Source organism: Callionymus lyra, chromosome 9 (assembly GCF_982586985.1).
Source record: "Callionymus lyra chromosome 9, fCalLyr1.hap1.1, whole genome shotgun sequence".
Taxonomy (NCBI): Eukaryota; Metazoa; Chordata; class Actinopteri; order Syngnathiformes; family Callionymidae; genus Callionymus; species Callionymus lyra.
The window spans coordinates 29,391,952-29,406,324 of record NC_141826.1 but is presented as its reverse complement, the minus strand read 5'-3'; the positions used below and the strand labels follow the sequence as shown (position 1 = coordinate 29,406,324).

The following is a 14,373-nucleotide window of genomic DNA, read 5'->3' as shown; positions in this document are numbered from 1 at the left end:
TATAGTTTCTTCTGTTATTGTTTCTACTGTTGTAGTTTCTTCTGTTATTGTTTCTTCTGTTATAGTTTCTTCTGTTATAGTTTCTTCTGTTGTAGTTTCTTCTGTTATAGTTTCTTCTGTTATAGTTTCTTCTGTTATAGTTTCTTCTGTTATAGTTTCTTCTGTTATTGTTTCTTCTGTTATAGTTTCTTCTGTTATAGTTTCTTCTGTTATAGTTTCTTCTGTTATTGTTTCTTCTGTTATAGTTTCTTCTGTTATTGTTTCTTCTGTTATAGTTTCTTCTGTTATAGTTTCTTCTTTTATTGTTTCTTCTGTTATAGTTTCTTCTGTTATTGTTTCTTCTGTTATAGTTTCTTCTGTTATAGTTTCTTCTGTTATAGTTTCTTCTGTTATTGTTTCTTCTGTTATAGTTTCTTCTGTTATTGTTTCTTCTGTTGTAGTTTCTTCTGTTATAGTTTCTTCTGTTATAGTTTCTTCTGTTATAGTTTCTTCTGTTATAGTTTCTTCTGTTATAGTTTCTTCTGTTATAGTTTCTTCTGTTATAGTTTCTACTGTTATAGTTTCTTCTGTTATAGTTTCTTCTGTTATAGTTTCTACTGTTATAGTTTCTTCTGTTATAGTTTCTTCTGTTATAGTTTATTCTGTTATAGTTTCTTCTGTTATAGTTTCTTCTGTTATAGTTTCTTCTGTTATAGTTTCTACTGTTATAGTTTCTTCTGTTATTGTTTCTTCTGTTATAGTTTCTTCTGTTATAGTTTCTTCTGTTATAGTTTCTTCTGTTATAGTTTCTTCTGTTATAGTTTCTACTGTTGTAGTTTCTTCTGTTATTGTTTCTTCTGTTATAGTTTCTTCTGTTATAGTTTCTTCTGTTATAGTTTCTTCTGTTATAGTTTCTTCTGTTATAGTTTCTTCTGTTATAGTTTCTTCTGTTGTAGTTTCTTCTGTTATAGTTTCTTCTGTTATAGTTTCTTCTGTTATAGTTTCTACTGTTGTAGTTTCTTCTGTTATTGTTTCTTCTGTTATAGTTTCTTCTATTATAGTTTCTTCTGTTATAGTTTCTTCTGTTATAGTTTCTTCTGTTATAGTTTCTTCTGTTATAGTTTCTTCTGTTATAGTTTCTTCTGTTATAGTTTCTTCTGTTATAGTTTCTTCTGTTGTAGTTTCTTCTGTTATAGTTTCTTCTGTTATAGTTTCTTCTGTTATAGTTTCTTCTGTTGTAGTTTCTTCTGTTATAGTTTCTTCTGTTATAGTTTCTTCTGTTATAGTTTCTTCTGTTATTGTTTCTTCTGTTATAGTTTCTTCTGTTATAGTTTCTTCTGTTATAGTTTCTTCTGTTATAGTTTTTTCTGTTATAGTTTCTTCTGTTATAGTTTCTTCTGTTATAGTTTCTTCTGTTATAGTTTTTTCTGTTATAGTTTCTTCTGTTATAGTTTCTTCTGTTATAGTTTCTTCTGTTATAGTTTCTTCTGTTATAGTTTCTTCTGTTATTGTTTCTTCTGTTGTAGTTTCTTCTGTTATAGTTTATTCTGTTATAGTTTCTTCTGTTATAGTTTCTTCTGTTGTAGTTTCTTCTGTTATAGTTTCTTCTGTTATAGTTTCTTCTGTTGTAGTTTCTTCTGTTATAGTTTCTTCTGTTATAGTTTCTTCTGTTGTAGTTTCTTCTGTTATAGTTTCTTCTGTTATAGTTTCTTCTGTTATAGTTTCTTCTGTTATAGTTTTTTCTGTTATAGTTTCTCCTGTTATAGTTTCTTCTGTTATAGTTTCTTCTGTTATAGTTTCTTCTGTTATAGTTTCTTCTGTTGTAGTTTCTTCTGTTATAGTTTCTTCTGTTATAGTTTCTTCTGTTATAGTTTCTTCTGTTATTGTTTCTTCTGTTATAGTTTCTTCTGTTATTGTTTCTTCTGTTGTAGTTTCTTCTGTTATAGTTTCTTCTGTTATAGTTTCTTCTGTTGTAGTTTCTTCTGTTATAGTTTATTCTGTTATAGTTTCTTCTGTTATAGTTTCTTCTGTTATAGTTTCTTCTGTTGTAGTTTGTTCTGTTATAGTTTCTTCTGTTATAGTTTCTTCTGTTATAGTTTCTTCTGTTATAGTTTCTTCTGTTATAGTTTCTTCTGTTATAGTTTCTTCTGTTATAGTTTCTTCTGTTATAGTTTCTTCTGTTATTGTTTCTTCTGTTGTAGTTTCTTCTGTTATAGTTTCTTCTGTTATTGTTTCTTCTGTTGTAGTTTCTTCTGTTATAGTTTCTTCTGTTATAGTTTCTTCTGTTATTGTTTCTTCTGTTGTAGTTTCTTCTGTTATAGTTTCTTCTGTTATAGTTTCTACTGTTATAGTTTCTTCTGTTATAGTTTCTTCTGTTATAGTTTCTTCTGTTATAGTTTCTTCTGTTATAGTTTCTTCTGTTATAGTTTCTTCTGTTATAGTTTCTACTGTTATAGTTTCTTCTGTTATAGTTTCTTCTGTTATAGTTTCTACTGTTATAGTTTCTTCTGTTATAGTTTCTTCTGTTATAGTTTCTTCTGTTATAGTTTCTTCTGTTATAGTTTCTACTGTTATAATTTCTTCTGTTATAGTTTCTTCTGTTATAGTTTCTTCTGTTATAGTTTCTACTGTTGTAGTTTCTTCTGTTATAGTTTCTTCTGTTATAGTTTCTTCTGTTATAGTTTCTTCTGTTATAGTTTTTTCTGTTATAGTTTCTTCTGTTATAGTTTCTTCTGTTATAGTTTCTTCTGTTATAGTTTTTTCTGTTATAGTTTCTTCTGTTATAGTTTCTTCTGTTATAGTTTCTTCTGTTATAGTTTCTTCTGTTATAGTTTCTTCTGTTATTGTTTCTTCTGTTGTAGTTTCTTCTGTTATAGTTTATTCTGTTATAGTTTCTTCTGTTATAGTTTCTTCTGTTGTAGTTTCTTCTGTTATAGTTTCTTCTGTTATAGTTTCTTCTGTTGTAGTTTCTTCTGTTATAGTTTCTTCTGTTATAGTTTCTTCTGTTGTAGTTTCTTCTGTTATAGTTTCTTCTGTTATAGTTTCTTCTGTTATAGTTTCTTCTGTTATAGTTTTTTCTGTTATAGTTTCTCCTGTTATAGTTTCTTCTGTTATAGTTTCTTCTGTTATAGTTTCTTCTGTTATAGTTTCTTCTGTTGTAGTTTCTTCTGTTATAGTTTCTTCTGTTATAGTTTCTTCTGTTATAGTTTCTTCTGTTATTGTTTCTTCTGTTATAGTTTCTTCTGTTATTGTTTCTTCTGTTGTAGTTTCTTCTGTTATAGTTTCTTCTGTTATAGTTTCTTCTGTTGTAGTTTCTTCTGTTATAGTTTATTCTGTTATAGTTTCTTCTGTTATAGTTTCTTCTGTTATAGTTTCTTCTGTTGTAGTTTGTTCTGTTATAGTTTCTTCTGTTATAGTTTCTTCTGTTATAGTTTCTTCTGTTATAGTTTCTTCTGTTATAGTTTCTTCTGTTATAGTTTCTTCTGTTATAGTTTCTTCTGTTATAGTTTCTTCTGTTATTGTTTCTTCTGTTGTAGTTTCTTCTGTTATAGTTTCTTCTGTTATTGTTTCTTCTGTTGTAGTTTCTTCTGTTATAGTTTCTTCTGTTATAGTTTCTTCTGTTATTGTTTCTTCTGTTGTAGTTTCTTCTGTTATAGTTTCTTCTGTTATAGTTTCTACTGTTATAGTTTCTTCTGTTATAGTTTCTTCTGTTATAGTTTCTTCTGTTATAGTTTCTTCTGTTATAGTTTCTTCTGTTATAGTTTCTTCTGTTATAGTTTCTACTGTTATAGTTTCTTCTGTTATAGTTTCTTCTGTTATAGTTTCTACTGTTATAGTTTCTTCTGTTATAGTTTCTTCTGTTATAGTTTCTTCTGTTATAGTTTCTTCTGTTATAGTTTCTACTGTTATAATTTCTTCTGTTATAGTTTCTTCTGTTATAGTTTCTTCTGTTATAGTTTCTACTGTTGTAGTTTCTTCTGTTATAGTTTCTTCTGTTATAGTTTCTTCTGTTGTAGTTTCTACTGTTGTAGTTTCTTCTGTTATAGTTTCTTCTGTTATAGTTTCTTCTGTTGTAGTTTCTTCTGTTATAGTTTCTTCTGTTATAGTTTCTTCTGTTATAGTTTCTTCTGTTATAGTTTCTTCTGTTATAGTTTCTTCTGTTATAGTTTCTTCTGTTATTGTTTCTTCTGTTATAGTTTCTTCTGTTATAGTTTCTTCTGTTATAGTTTCTTCTGTTGTAGTTTCTTCTGTTATAGTTTCTTCTGTTATAGTTTCTTCTGTTATAGTTTCTTCTGTTATAGTTTCTTCTGTTATAGTTTCTACTGTTATAGTTTATTCTGTTATAGTTTCTACTGTTATAGTTTCTTCTGTTATAGTTTCTTCTGTTATAGTTTCTTCTGTTATAGTTTCTTCTGTTATAGTTTCTTCTGTTATAGTTTCTTCTGTTATAGTTTCTTCTGTTATAGTTTCTTCTGTTGTAGTTTCTCGTCATCTAAGAGCGTTGGATCCGTGGACCTTCTCACCTGCTGCTGGTTCCAGGTCCATCTGAGGCAGCGAGTGCGTCCGAGCCGAGGCGGCGACGATGCTGAGCAGATACAAGGCAGCGACAGGAAACATGTTGACTCTCTGAAGTGACTCCTGCTCGGGTCACGACTGGACTTATAAGCCCGGCCGGGTCGTCCATCACTTCCCGGTCGATACATTATCATCAGAACCAGTGATGGATCGGCGTCACAGCTGCTGTTTGGACCGGGCCTGTCAATGGAAGCCCAGATATCTCTGCTTGTTCAGACGCCAATAACAAATGTTTGCTCAAGAGCAGCAATCTGTCCATCTTTCTGTGACTCCTCGTCCTGCTGAGCAAACACCAGAACCTGATCCGGAACCAGAACCAGAAACTGTTCACCCCTCCATTTATTCACCTGTTCATCCCTCCATTTATTCACCTGTTCATCCCTCCATTTATTCACCTGTTCATCCCTCCATTTATTCACCTGTTCATCCCTCCATTAATTTACCTGTTCATCCCTCCATTTATTCACCTCTATATCCCTCCATCCTCATAACTGTTCATCCCTCCATCCTCTCACCTGTTCATCTCTCCATTTATTCACCTGTTCATCCCTCCATTTATTCACCTGTTCATCCTTCCATTTATTCACCTGTTCATCTCTCCATTTATTCACCTGTATATCCCTCCATCCTCATAACTGTTCATCCCTCCATCCTCTCACCTGTTCATCCTTCCATTTATTCACCTGTTCATCTCTCCATTTATTCACCTGTTCATCCCTCGATTTATTCACCTGTTCATCCCTCCATCCTATCACCTGTTCATCCCACCATATATTCACCTGTTTATCCCTCGATTTATTCACCTGTCCATCCTTCCATTTATTCACCTGTTTATCCCTTCATTTATTCACCTGTTCACCCATATTTATTCACCTGTTCACCCCTACATTTATTCACCTGTTCATCCCTCCATCTTCTCACCTGTTCATCCTTCCATTTATTCACCTGTACATCCCTCCATTTATTCACCTGTTTATCCCTTCATTTATTCACCTGTTCACCCATATTTATTCACCTGTTCACCCCTACATTTATTCACCTGTTCATCCCTCCATCTTCTCACCTGTTCATCCTTCCATTTATTCACCTGTACATCCCTCCATTTATTCACCTGTTCATCCCTCCATTTATTCACCTGTTCATCCCTCCATCTATTCACCTGTTCAACCCTCCATTTATTCATCTGTACATCCCTCCATTTATTCATCTGTTCATCCCTCCATTTATTCACCTGTTCATCCCCTCCATTTAATCACCTGTTCATCCCTCCATTTATTCACCAGTTCATCCCTCCATTTATTCACCTGTTCATCCCTCCATGTTTTCACCTGTTCATCCCTCCATTTATTCACCTGTTCATTCCTCCATTTATTCACCTGTTCATCCCTCCATCTATTCACCTGTTCATCTCTCCATCTTCTCACCTGTTCATCCCTCCATTTATTCACCAGTTCATCCCTCCATTTATTCACCTGTTCATCCCTCCATTTATTCACCTGTTCATCTCTCCATCTATTCACCTGTTCATCTCTCCATCTTCTCACCTGTTCATCCCTCCATTTATTCACCTGTACATCCCTCCATGTATTCACCTGTTCATCCCTCCATTTATTCACCTGTTCATCCCTCCATTTATTCACCTGTTCATCCCTCCATTAATTTACCTGTTCATCCCTCCATTTATTCACCTCTATATCCCTCCATCCTCATAACTGTTCATCCCTCCATCCTCTCACCTGTTCATCTCTCCATTTATTCACCTGTTCATCCCTCCATTTATTCACCTGTTCATCCTTCCATTTATTCACCTGTTCATCTCTCCATTTATTCACCTGTATATCCCTCCATCCTCATAACTGTTCATCCCTCCATCCTCTCACCTGTTCATCCTTCCATTTATTCACCTGTTCATCTCTCCATTTATTCACCTGTTCATCCCTCGATTTATTCACCTGTTCATCCCTCCATCCTATCACCTGTTCATCCCACCATATATTCACCTGTTTATCCCTCGATTTATTCACCTGTCCATCCTTCCATTTATTCACCTGTTTATCCCTTCATTTATTCACCTGTTCACCCATATTTATTCACCTGTTCACCCCTACATTTATTCACCTGTTCATCCCTCCATCTTCTCACCTGTTCATCCTTCCATTTATTCACCTGTACATCCCTCCATTTATTCACCTGTTTATCCCTTCATTTATTCACCTGTTCACCCATATTTATTCACCTGTTCACCCCTACATTTATTCACCTGTTCATCCCTCCATCTTCTCACCTGTTCATCCTTCCATTTATTCACCTGTACATCCCTCCATTTATTCACCTGTTCATCCCTCCATTTATTCACCTGTTCATCCCTCCATCTATTCACCTGTTCAACCCTCCATTTATTCATCTGTACATCCCTCCATTTATTCATCTGTTCATCCCTCCATTTATTCACCTGTTCATCCCCTCCATTTAATCACCTGTTCATCCCTCCATTTATTCACCAGTTCATCCCTCCATTTATTCACCTGTTCATCCCTCCATGTTTTCACCTGTTCATCCCTCCATTTATTCACCTGTTCATTCCTCCATTTATTCACCTGTTCATCCCTCCATCTATTCACCTGTTCATCTCTCCATCTTCTCACCTGTTCATCCCTCCATTTATTCACCAGTTCATCCCTCCATTTATTCACCTGTTCATCCCTCCATTTATTCACCTGTTCATCTCTCCATCTATTCACCTGTTCATCTCTCCATCTTCTCACCTGTTCATCCCTCCATTTATTCACCTGTACATCCCTCCATGTATTCACCTGTTCATCCCTCCATTTAGTCACCTGTACATCCCTCCATTTATTCACCTGTTCATCCCTCCATTTATTCACCTGTTCATTCCTCCATTTATTCACCTGTTCATCCCTCCATCTATTCACCTGTTCATCTCTCCATCTTCTCACCTGTTCATCCCTCCATTTATTCACCTGTTCATCCCTCCATTTATTCACCTGTTCATTTCAAAAATGTCCTGGGACTAGTAAAAAATCTAATCTAATCATCTATAATTCACTTTTTTACTCTTCTGTCCATTTTGATTTCCATCTATGAGTTCAGCATTATTTCATCCCTCATCATTTCTCTATGTATATAAGGAAACATCTTTGAATTCATGTGTCTTTTTAAATGTTATTCATTGATGCAAATATTCACACTTAAATATCTCAATTTTATTCCCTTTATATTGATAGAATTTAAAGTATTGTATTATTTACTGTCATCAACATTAAATAAATAATGTGTTTTTCTGATTCTGATGTGTTGACGTGAAATAATTGACTTTTGCTGCAGGACTGTCAATCAAAGTGAGACGTCACTGATGTCTTGATTGATCTGTTGTTTCTCCAGTCGTTGTTGAAACCAGAGAGAATTGATGAGCAAGAAACATGGATTCATGACAACTGCACTTTATAAATGTGTAAAAAGCCATAATAAATATATTTACATCTGACCTCATGTTATTAAAGTATGATGATGATAACAGTAGCTATGTAGCATGAGAGAATCATAAAGATATGTATTTAATTAATATGATTTTACTTAAATATGATTCAAACTACTCATGAAAAACGTTTTTCTTTTCATTAAAACAACTTTAATACTTTAAACCATTAATAAGCGTATTTCAATATTTATATTTCGATTTTAAATATACCATGAACTGCAGCTAAACCAGCATTAATTTAACACGTGTAAAATAAAAACATATATAATTTCATTTATTTTTTTATATTCGTCAGTATTTATTTCAATTTACGGCTCAGCTAAATGACGTCATTGCCACGTGACTTGAGACGCGGAAGTGCTGAGTTGTCTGCAGTGTTTACTCTGATCTCGTCAAACAGGAAAAGTCTGAGTCAAGGACTGAACGAAACGCGACACTGGTGACGAAAAACTTCCCACAAATCTCCCCTGACTTCAGGTGAAGCTGCTTTCAATCACTTTGTGTCATTTTGTTGTTAACCTCGATGTGCTGTCATAGATTGACATGTTAGCCAGTGTTAGCCAGTCTTAACAAGTGTTAGCCAGTGTTAGCCAGTGTTAGCCAGTGTTGGCAAGTGTTAGCCAGTGTTAGCAAGTGTTAGCCAGTGTTAGCCAGTGTTGGCAAGTGTTAGCCAGTGTTAGCAAGTGTTAGCCAGTGTTAGCCAGTGTTGGCAAGTGTTAGCTTGTTCTTGGAATAATGCTCACATTAATGATGGGCTGAACCTGTGTAGTCATGTCTTTTCTTTACATCCAACTATTCTTACTCTAGTAGTTTGTTGATGCATAATCTTGTGAAAACTAAGAGTCAGTCCCACAAGTTGTCCCAGGATGTTTATGTAGTTGTCAGTCCTGGATTGACAACGACAGAAAGATGCACAAGAAGATAAAATGATGCAAATAAAGGCCATAATGGAGTAGGTCTGTGGGTTAGATGTTTATATACACGACTATGATTGATTTAATGTCAGAGATTTCTAAAGAGACTTGTGCTCGTGTGTCCTGCAGGATGTTGTCTGAAGGAGGTTCGTTCATGAAGGGTCTGGTCATGGGAGGAATCTTCTGCCTGGTTCTGTCTCTCCTCAGCAGCTTCACTCCCAGTGAGTCGGTGCCTGAGGAGCCTCATCAGCACCACCATGTGAAGGCTGCCAGCAGAGAGGAGCTGCAGCTCTTCTCCAACTCCAAAGTGCATGAACTGTCCAATCAGGTGCGAGTCTACTGCCTCATCATGGTCCAGCCCAAGGTGCTGGTCTACTGGGCAGCAGCCAAGGACACGTGGAGTAAACACTGTGACACGTCGGTCTTCTACACCTCCGAGTCTTCCAAGGCTCTGGAGGCCGTTGACTTGGACGAGAAGGACGACTGGGCTCGACTGCGGAAGGCTCTGAAGCATGCGTATGACAACGCCGGCGATCTACGCTGGTTCTTCATCGCTCAACCCACGACCTTCGCCATCATCGAGAACCTCAAGTACCTGGTGCTGGCCAAGGATCCCAAGGAGCCCTTCTACCTGGGCAACGCCATGAAGTCCGGGGAGCTGGAGTTTGTGTCGTACGACAGTGGCATCGTGTTGAGCTACGAGGCTCTGAGGCGACTGGTCAAGGTGTTCCAGGACGAGCACAAGTGTCCGGAGAAGGGCAGGTCTCTGTGGAAGCTGAGCGAGGAGAAGCAGCTCGCCGTGTGTCTCAAGTACACCGGCGTGTTCGCGGAGAACGGAGAAGACGCTCACGGAAAAGGCGTGTTCAACAGCCGCACGGTGGACAGTCTGATCTCCGACAGCATGAAGGACAATCCCAACGACGTGGTGGAAGGATGCTGCTCCGACCTCGCCGTCACCTTCAACGGGATGTCGCCCAACCAGATGCAGGTGATGATGTTCGGGGTTTACAGACTTCGTCCGTACGGACACGACTTCCAGGACTCGCTCTTGTTCAACCCTCCTCTGGCGTCCCTCAATGACTAGACCTTCTCGTGGACACTTGCACTGACGTTTGCTTCTGGGAGTGTTTTTGTTCTTTCACTGGATCCTTTGGTTTGAAGTCTGGACGCTGCTCAGATTAGGGTCAGGAGTCAACAGATGTTGATCAAATATTCTGAGTAGATCCCAAATATGATCTTAGATGTTTTGACATCTCTGGTTTAATCTCAGTTCATACAAAATGCCAGAAGAAAGCAACAGAGAAAAAGGGACAGAGTTGGTATTTCCACTCAGCTTTAAAGACGAAATACATTTTTTAATTTTAAAACAAAAACAATAGAACTTTTTTATAATGAACATAAAATATGAATCGAATATTTGTTTCTAACGACCACTTCATGGGAAATCATTTAACATTTTTGTTATTAAAGGTTTTATGTTCTTAGAACAAATATGATCTATTTAATTGATTATAACTAATTTAGGACAATAAGGTCTTTTTATTGACTCACTCTTGGTGGATCTTCTGCCCTCGATGGCCTGAAAACTGCTTTAAACGCTTTGACTTTGTGAGTTCGTATAAAGACACGTTTTCATTGAACTGGAACATTTGACTTTTTGATGCTTGAGCAGTGGTTTGTGGTTTTACCTGCAGCAGGTTTAGATTCTTTTTTAAATCGTATTCTTGTGGGTTTTCTTTTGGAATTCTGCTCAGTCCAGCGAAGACTTTAAATCTCTGCTACACGTGGATGTTGTTTTGTCCAAAAGTGCTGCAATGGCCTGAAAACCTGTTTTAAGGTGTAAAATAATGTTTGATTTAAATGGGAAACAGTTTTTGTAGCAGTTTGAGTCGGTTCTCAACTGAGGGAAGTGACAATAAATATTTCTAGTTTTCTTATCGAATTGTGTTTCATTTGCCTTCACACCAAGAACTAATGTTCTTCAGCGTTTTCACACCTTCATGACGTCCACACAATCCTGTGGGTGTGGATCTCTTTCCAGAGGATTTACTGTTCAAATATTGACACAGATCAACGTCAAGACGGTTTAACTCTCACTGAGATCTAAAGTCAACGTTCAAACCATCTTTGGTCTAATGTTAGTGATTCATGTCGTCATTGTTCAGACTTCAAGTGGCTCTGTGGCCGTAACCATGTGATCGCTTCCTCACAATAATGAAGCGTCAGCATGTGTTGGATGGACGGACGGATGGACGGATGGATGGGTGAAGGGGTGAAGGGATTAATTAATTGAATGGAGAGATAAGAGCAGCATGTGTTTGACAAATGTCCAGGCAGGTATTAAAAGAAAAAGTTTCTTTTTATTTGTGCATGAATCTTCAAGCCTCTCGAGTCCATCATATAAACAGATGCTTTAAATAGTTTCTGGGAGGAAGTAAACGAACGGTTCATCATTTGTACGTCTTCATGTGCCACAGTCCATCGTTAAGATAGTGGATGTTCTCGATGCCGATTCCTTTGTTGACTTTCTCTCTGCAGGAAATTGAGGTTAAACCAGCTGCGCAGTGACAAGAGCATGAGTGAAGAATCTTACATGTTTTCGGCAGACATCTTCATCACTCCCACGCACAGAGCGTTTTCTTTCCCCTCCGCCATGATGGCCTGACAGTCTGGTTAAGGAGCTTCACTCTGACTTGAGGAACACTCAAGTTAATCGATATTGTGCACAGCAGTGCCCCCTAGTGCCAGAGGATCCTCAACAGATGAAATCACTTTCATAACAGATTCATCATTTTCATCTTCAAGAACCTCCAGAACCTTCTTGACCCTCTGAGGCTCCAACAAAAAGGATACGACGACTGTGTCTGAGTCCGCTGGGTAGAGTTTGGCACCGGGTGACGTCAGTCCAGGACACATGATGTTTGCGCCACTCAAGACAAACTTGATCGCTCCTTTGTCGACTTGCTGATGTGGCAGAATAAAAGGATCTGTGAGGAACAAGATCAGGAACATCAGCTGCTTTACAATCCAACCTCAGTGTGAATCTGACGTTTCATGATTTAACGAGAGCTTCAACTGTTGAATCAATAATTACAATATTGATAATATATACATTATTAATATCAATTACATCCAATATCAGGAACGGGTATCGATCCGATCCAGCCTCTCAAAGTGATCAGATTTCGCTGAAAAAGCTGCGATTCACGCATCAGATCCAAGCAGTTGAACTAGATTTGTGTTGATTGACACGCGTCGCTAACAGCAGCTTCTGCAGAGAAGACGTGAGCAGATGTTTGGAGGAGAAATCTCTCCATAGGATTCAACACCAGTTTATTAAACATCTAGAGAAGAATCAAGAGACGGGGAAAAAGACAAAACAAAACAGTTAACGTTGCTGTTCTGTAGAGACGAGAGAATCGTTCGAAGCATTCAAGTCAACAACAGCAAACATTCTTGTCAGCGTTAATGTTGACGTCATTGAATCTGAATCGATCCAATGATCCAGAGAGTTTGTGTCGAGTCAGAACAACGTTGAACACTTGATTGACTTTGAACTCGTGCTAATCACAGATCAAGTGATGATCCTAGTTTGAGGAACAGAAAACTCATCGTTCAATAAATACAGCCGAGTATCTGTCGATACTAGTATTGAGTATTTCTTGGATTCAAATGTTGTTTAAAACCCTGATCATGAACCTTCAGACCTTCTCCGCTCTCAGGTCCCTCACAGGAGCACCTTTTGTGAATCACATCCTATATGTTGTAATTGTTGCTTTTTATTCAAATGAATCCGCAGTTTTTTCAACAATAGTGAACAAAGGTTACAGTTTAATATCAGTTCGGCATCAGTCGATACCTAAAGCCCAGACATCGGTCCATCAAAGTGATCGTGCGTCTCTAACAGCAATAATAGTGTGAATATCATCGTCATAACACAATTACATTTCCATGAATTACACTTTTAGTTAAAGCAACACATTGTATTATATTAGTCGTTTGTTAATCCAGTGAATTAGGTTTTCTTTAAGAATAACTGCTACTATTATAAACATTGTTTCAAATGTGTTTGAGATGAAAATGTAAAGTAGAATTTAAGAAGTTTGAAGCAAACGTACATTTGTGTAGCAGACGGAGCGTCGGGTAGAAAACTCCTTCTCTCTGCCTGAAGAACAGCAGCTCTCCGTTCACCGTCAGGATCTCAATGTGTTCATGGCTGCAGGAGGAACATCATGAGTGGAGTTCCTTCAAACATGGAGGACACTCACCATCTCACGATCTTCACCGGATCCTTCTTGGGCATGATGTGGTTGAGCCACGAGTCGATGCCAGGAAACTGATCCACCAGTTGGTTCTTGATGCCCTTGATGACGGAGGTCTTCAGCTGAATGCAGTTGGACACGTTCTCCTTCTCATCGAATCTATTGAGAGACAGTCACTCGTGGTCATCACTCTGGTCAAAAGATGTCACACAATCTAACGGCAAAGTTAATATAAAGGAAAACCTAATAAACCGATTGAAAATCCAGAGTTTAAACATTTTATAACACATACAACTAAATAATAAAAACAAATCTTTTACTTCTAATTGTTATGTTTTTATGAAGGAAACATAAACACGAAGTTACTTTAATGTGCTTCTTTTTTTAATTACGAATTAAATGCTTACTTTCCTTTTTTTTTATTTGACTGGTTTGATTCATTTAATCCAAATGTGTGCATTTTAACAAGAGCTAAGATTCACAAGGACTTCAATCTATTTGAATTAAACTAGTTCTGTCACATTAAGTATTTGCCAAAAGCTGAAAGTTTTCAGGCCAGTTTTACAATGAAAGTCAAGTCTTGTTGGTCTCGTGCGTTGACATCAGAAACTGATCATTAGAATCAAGAGCATCGATCAGACGATGATCAGCAGTTAGCATTAGCCACAGCATGGACACAATCATACATACTTTTTAAACATCCTGCTTCGGTTTAGGACTTATCGCTCCAGGCTGTGGTCGGTAATAATCCTCCTCTGTCCCAAAAAGGTCGACTTATATTTATATGTGGCTGAACTTGGAAGAAGAAAAGAAATAACTGGATGTTAGTTTCTTTCTCGATTAGCTTCTCAGGGCCAGTAGCGTGACGGCGGTGTTTGCGACACTCTACACACTTTACGGCAGACGAGTCGTACACATGCGCTGTGTTTTCAAATGATTTTAAACTTTCTGACGTTTTAGTCGATTATGAGATTAATTTATAATTAATATAATGAATGTCTGAAGCACAATAACACCGTACTGTGATTTAAATGGATTGCAATTTAATAAAAAATACGTTCATATTCTATAATTAATTTCCAAATCTATTTATATATTTTAAATGTTTATCGTAAACGTCACTCGGCAAAAATCTTTAGTCACC

General features: G+C 36.9%; 3 protein-coding genes across 3 annotated transcripts in view; 1 reads left to right on the top strand and 2 right to left on the bottom strand.

Moving 5' to 3' along the window:
* The window catches only part of urp1 (urotensin-related peptide 1), a 6,981-nt gene extending 2,258 nt beyond the window's left edge, over nt 1–4,723 (bottom strand). Inside the window, exon 1 of the mRNA XM_087798687.1 lies at nt 4,503–4,723. Coding sequence (XP_087654813.1) covers nt 4,503–4,596 — 94 coding nt within the window. The 5' untranslated portion in view covers nt 4,597–4,723. The remainder of the gene's footprint in view (nt 1–4,502) is intronic.
* A 3,687-nt stretch (nt 4,724–8,410) lies between these two features.
* On the top strand, nt 8,411–10,904 carry c1galt1c1 (C1GALT1 specific chaperone 1). Its single transcript, XM_087799585.1, has 2 exons — nt 8,411–8,530; nt 9,097–10,904. The coding sequence occupies exon 2, from the start codon at nt 9,098–9,100 to the stop codon at nt 10,049–10,051; it is 954 nt and encodes a 317-aa protein (XP_087655711.1). The 5' UTR covers nt 8,411–8,530; nt 9,097; the 3' UTR covers nt 10,052–10,904.
* A 403-nt stretch (nt 10,905–11,307) lies between these two features.
* mcts1 (MCTS1 re-initiation and release factor) lies at nt 11,308–14,104 on the bottom strand. The gene is made up of 6 exons (XM_087798816.1): nt 13,920–14,104; nt 13,236–13,388; nt 13,086–13,183; nt 11,821–11,954; nt 11,561–11,628; nt 11,308–11,499 (listed from the first exon to the last, which is right to left on the bottom strand). The coding sequence occupies exons 1-6, from the start codon at nt 13,928–13,930 to the stop codon at nt 11,418–11,420; spliced, it is 546 nt and encodes a 181-aa protein (XP_087654942.1). The 5' UTR covers nt 13,931–14,104; the 3' UTR covers nt 11,308–11,417.
* Nucleotides 14,105–14,373: the final 269 nt, after the last annotated feature.

Bases quoted from the DNA above. Each gene is read 5' to 3' on its own strand.
- c1galt1c1 (XM_087799585.1), top strand. From the start codon at position 9,098: ATGTTGTCTGAAGGAGGTTCGTTCATGAAGGGTCTGGTCATGGGAGGA.
- mcts1 (XM_087798816.1), bottom strand. The intron at 13,184-13,235 runs GTGAGTGTCCTC...TTCCTCCTGCAG, and splicing joins CCGGTGAAGATCGTGAGATG to CCATGAACACATTGAGATCC. The intron at 11,629-11,820 runs GTATCCTTTTTG...CCAGACTGTCAG, and splicing joins CGGACTCAGACACAGTCGTC to GCCATCATGGCGGAGGGGAA.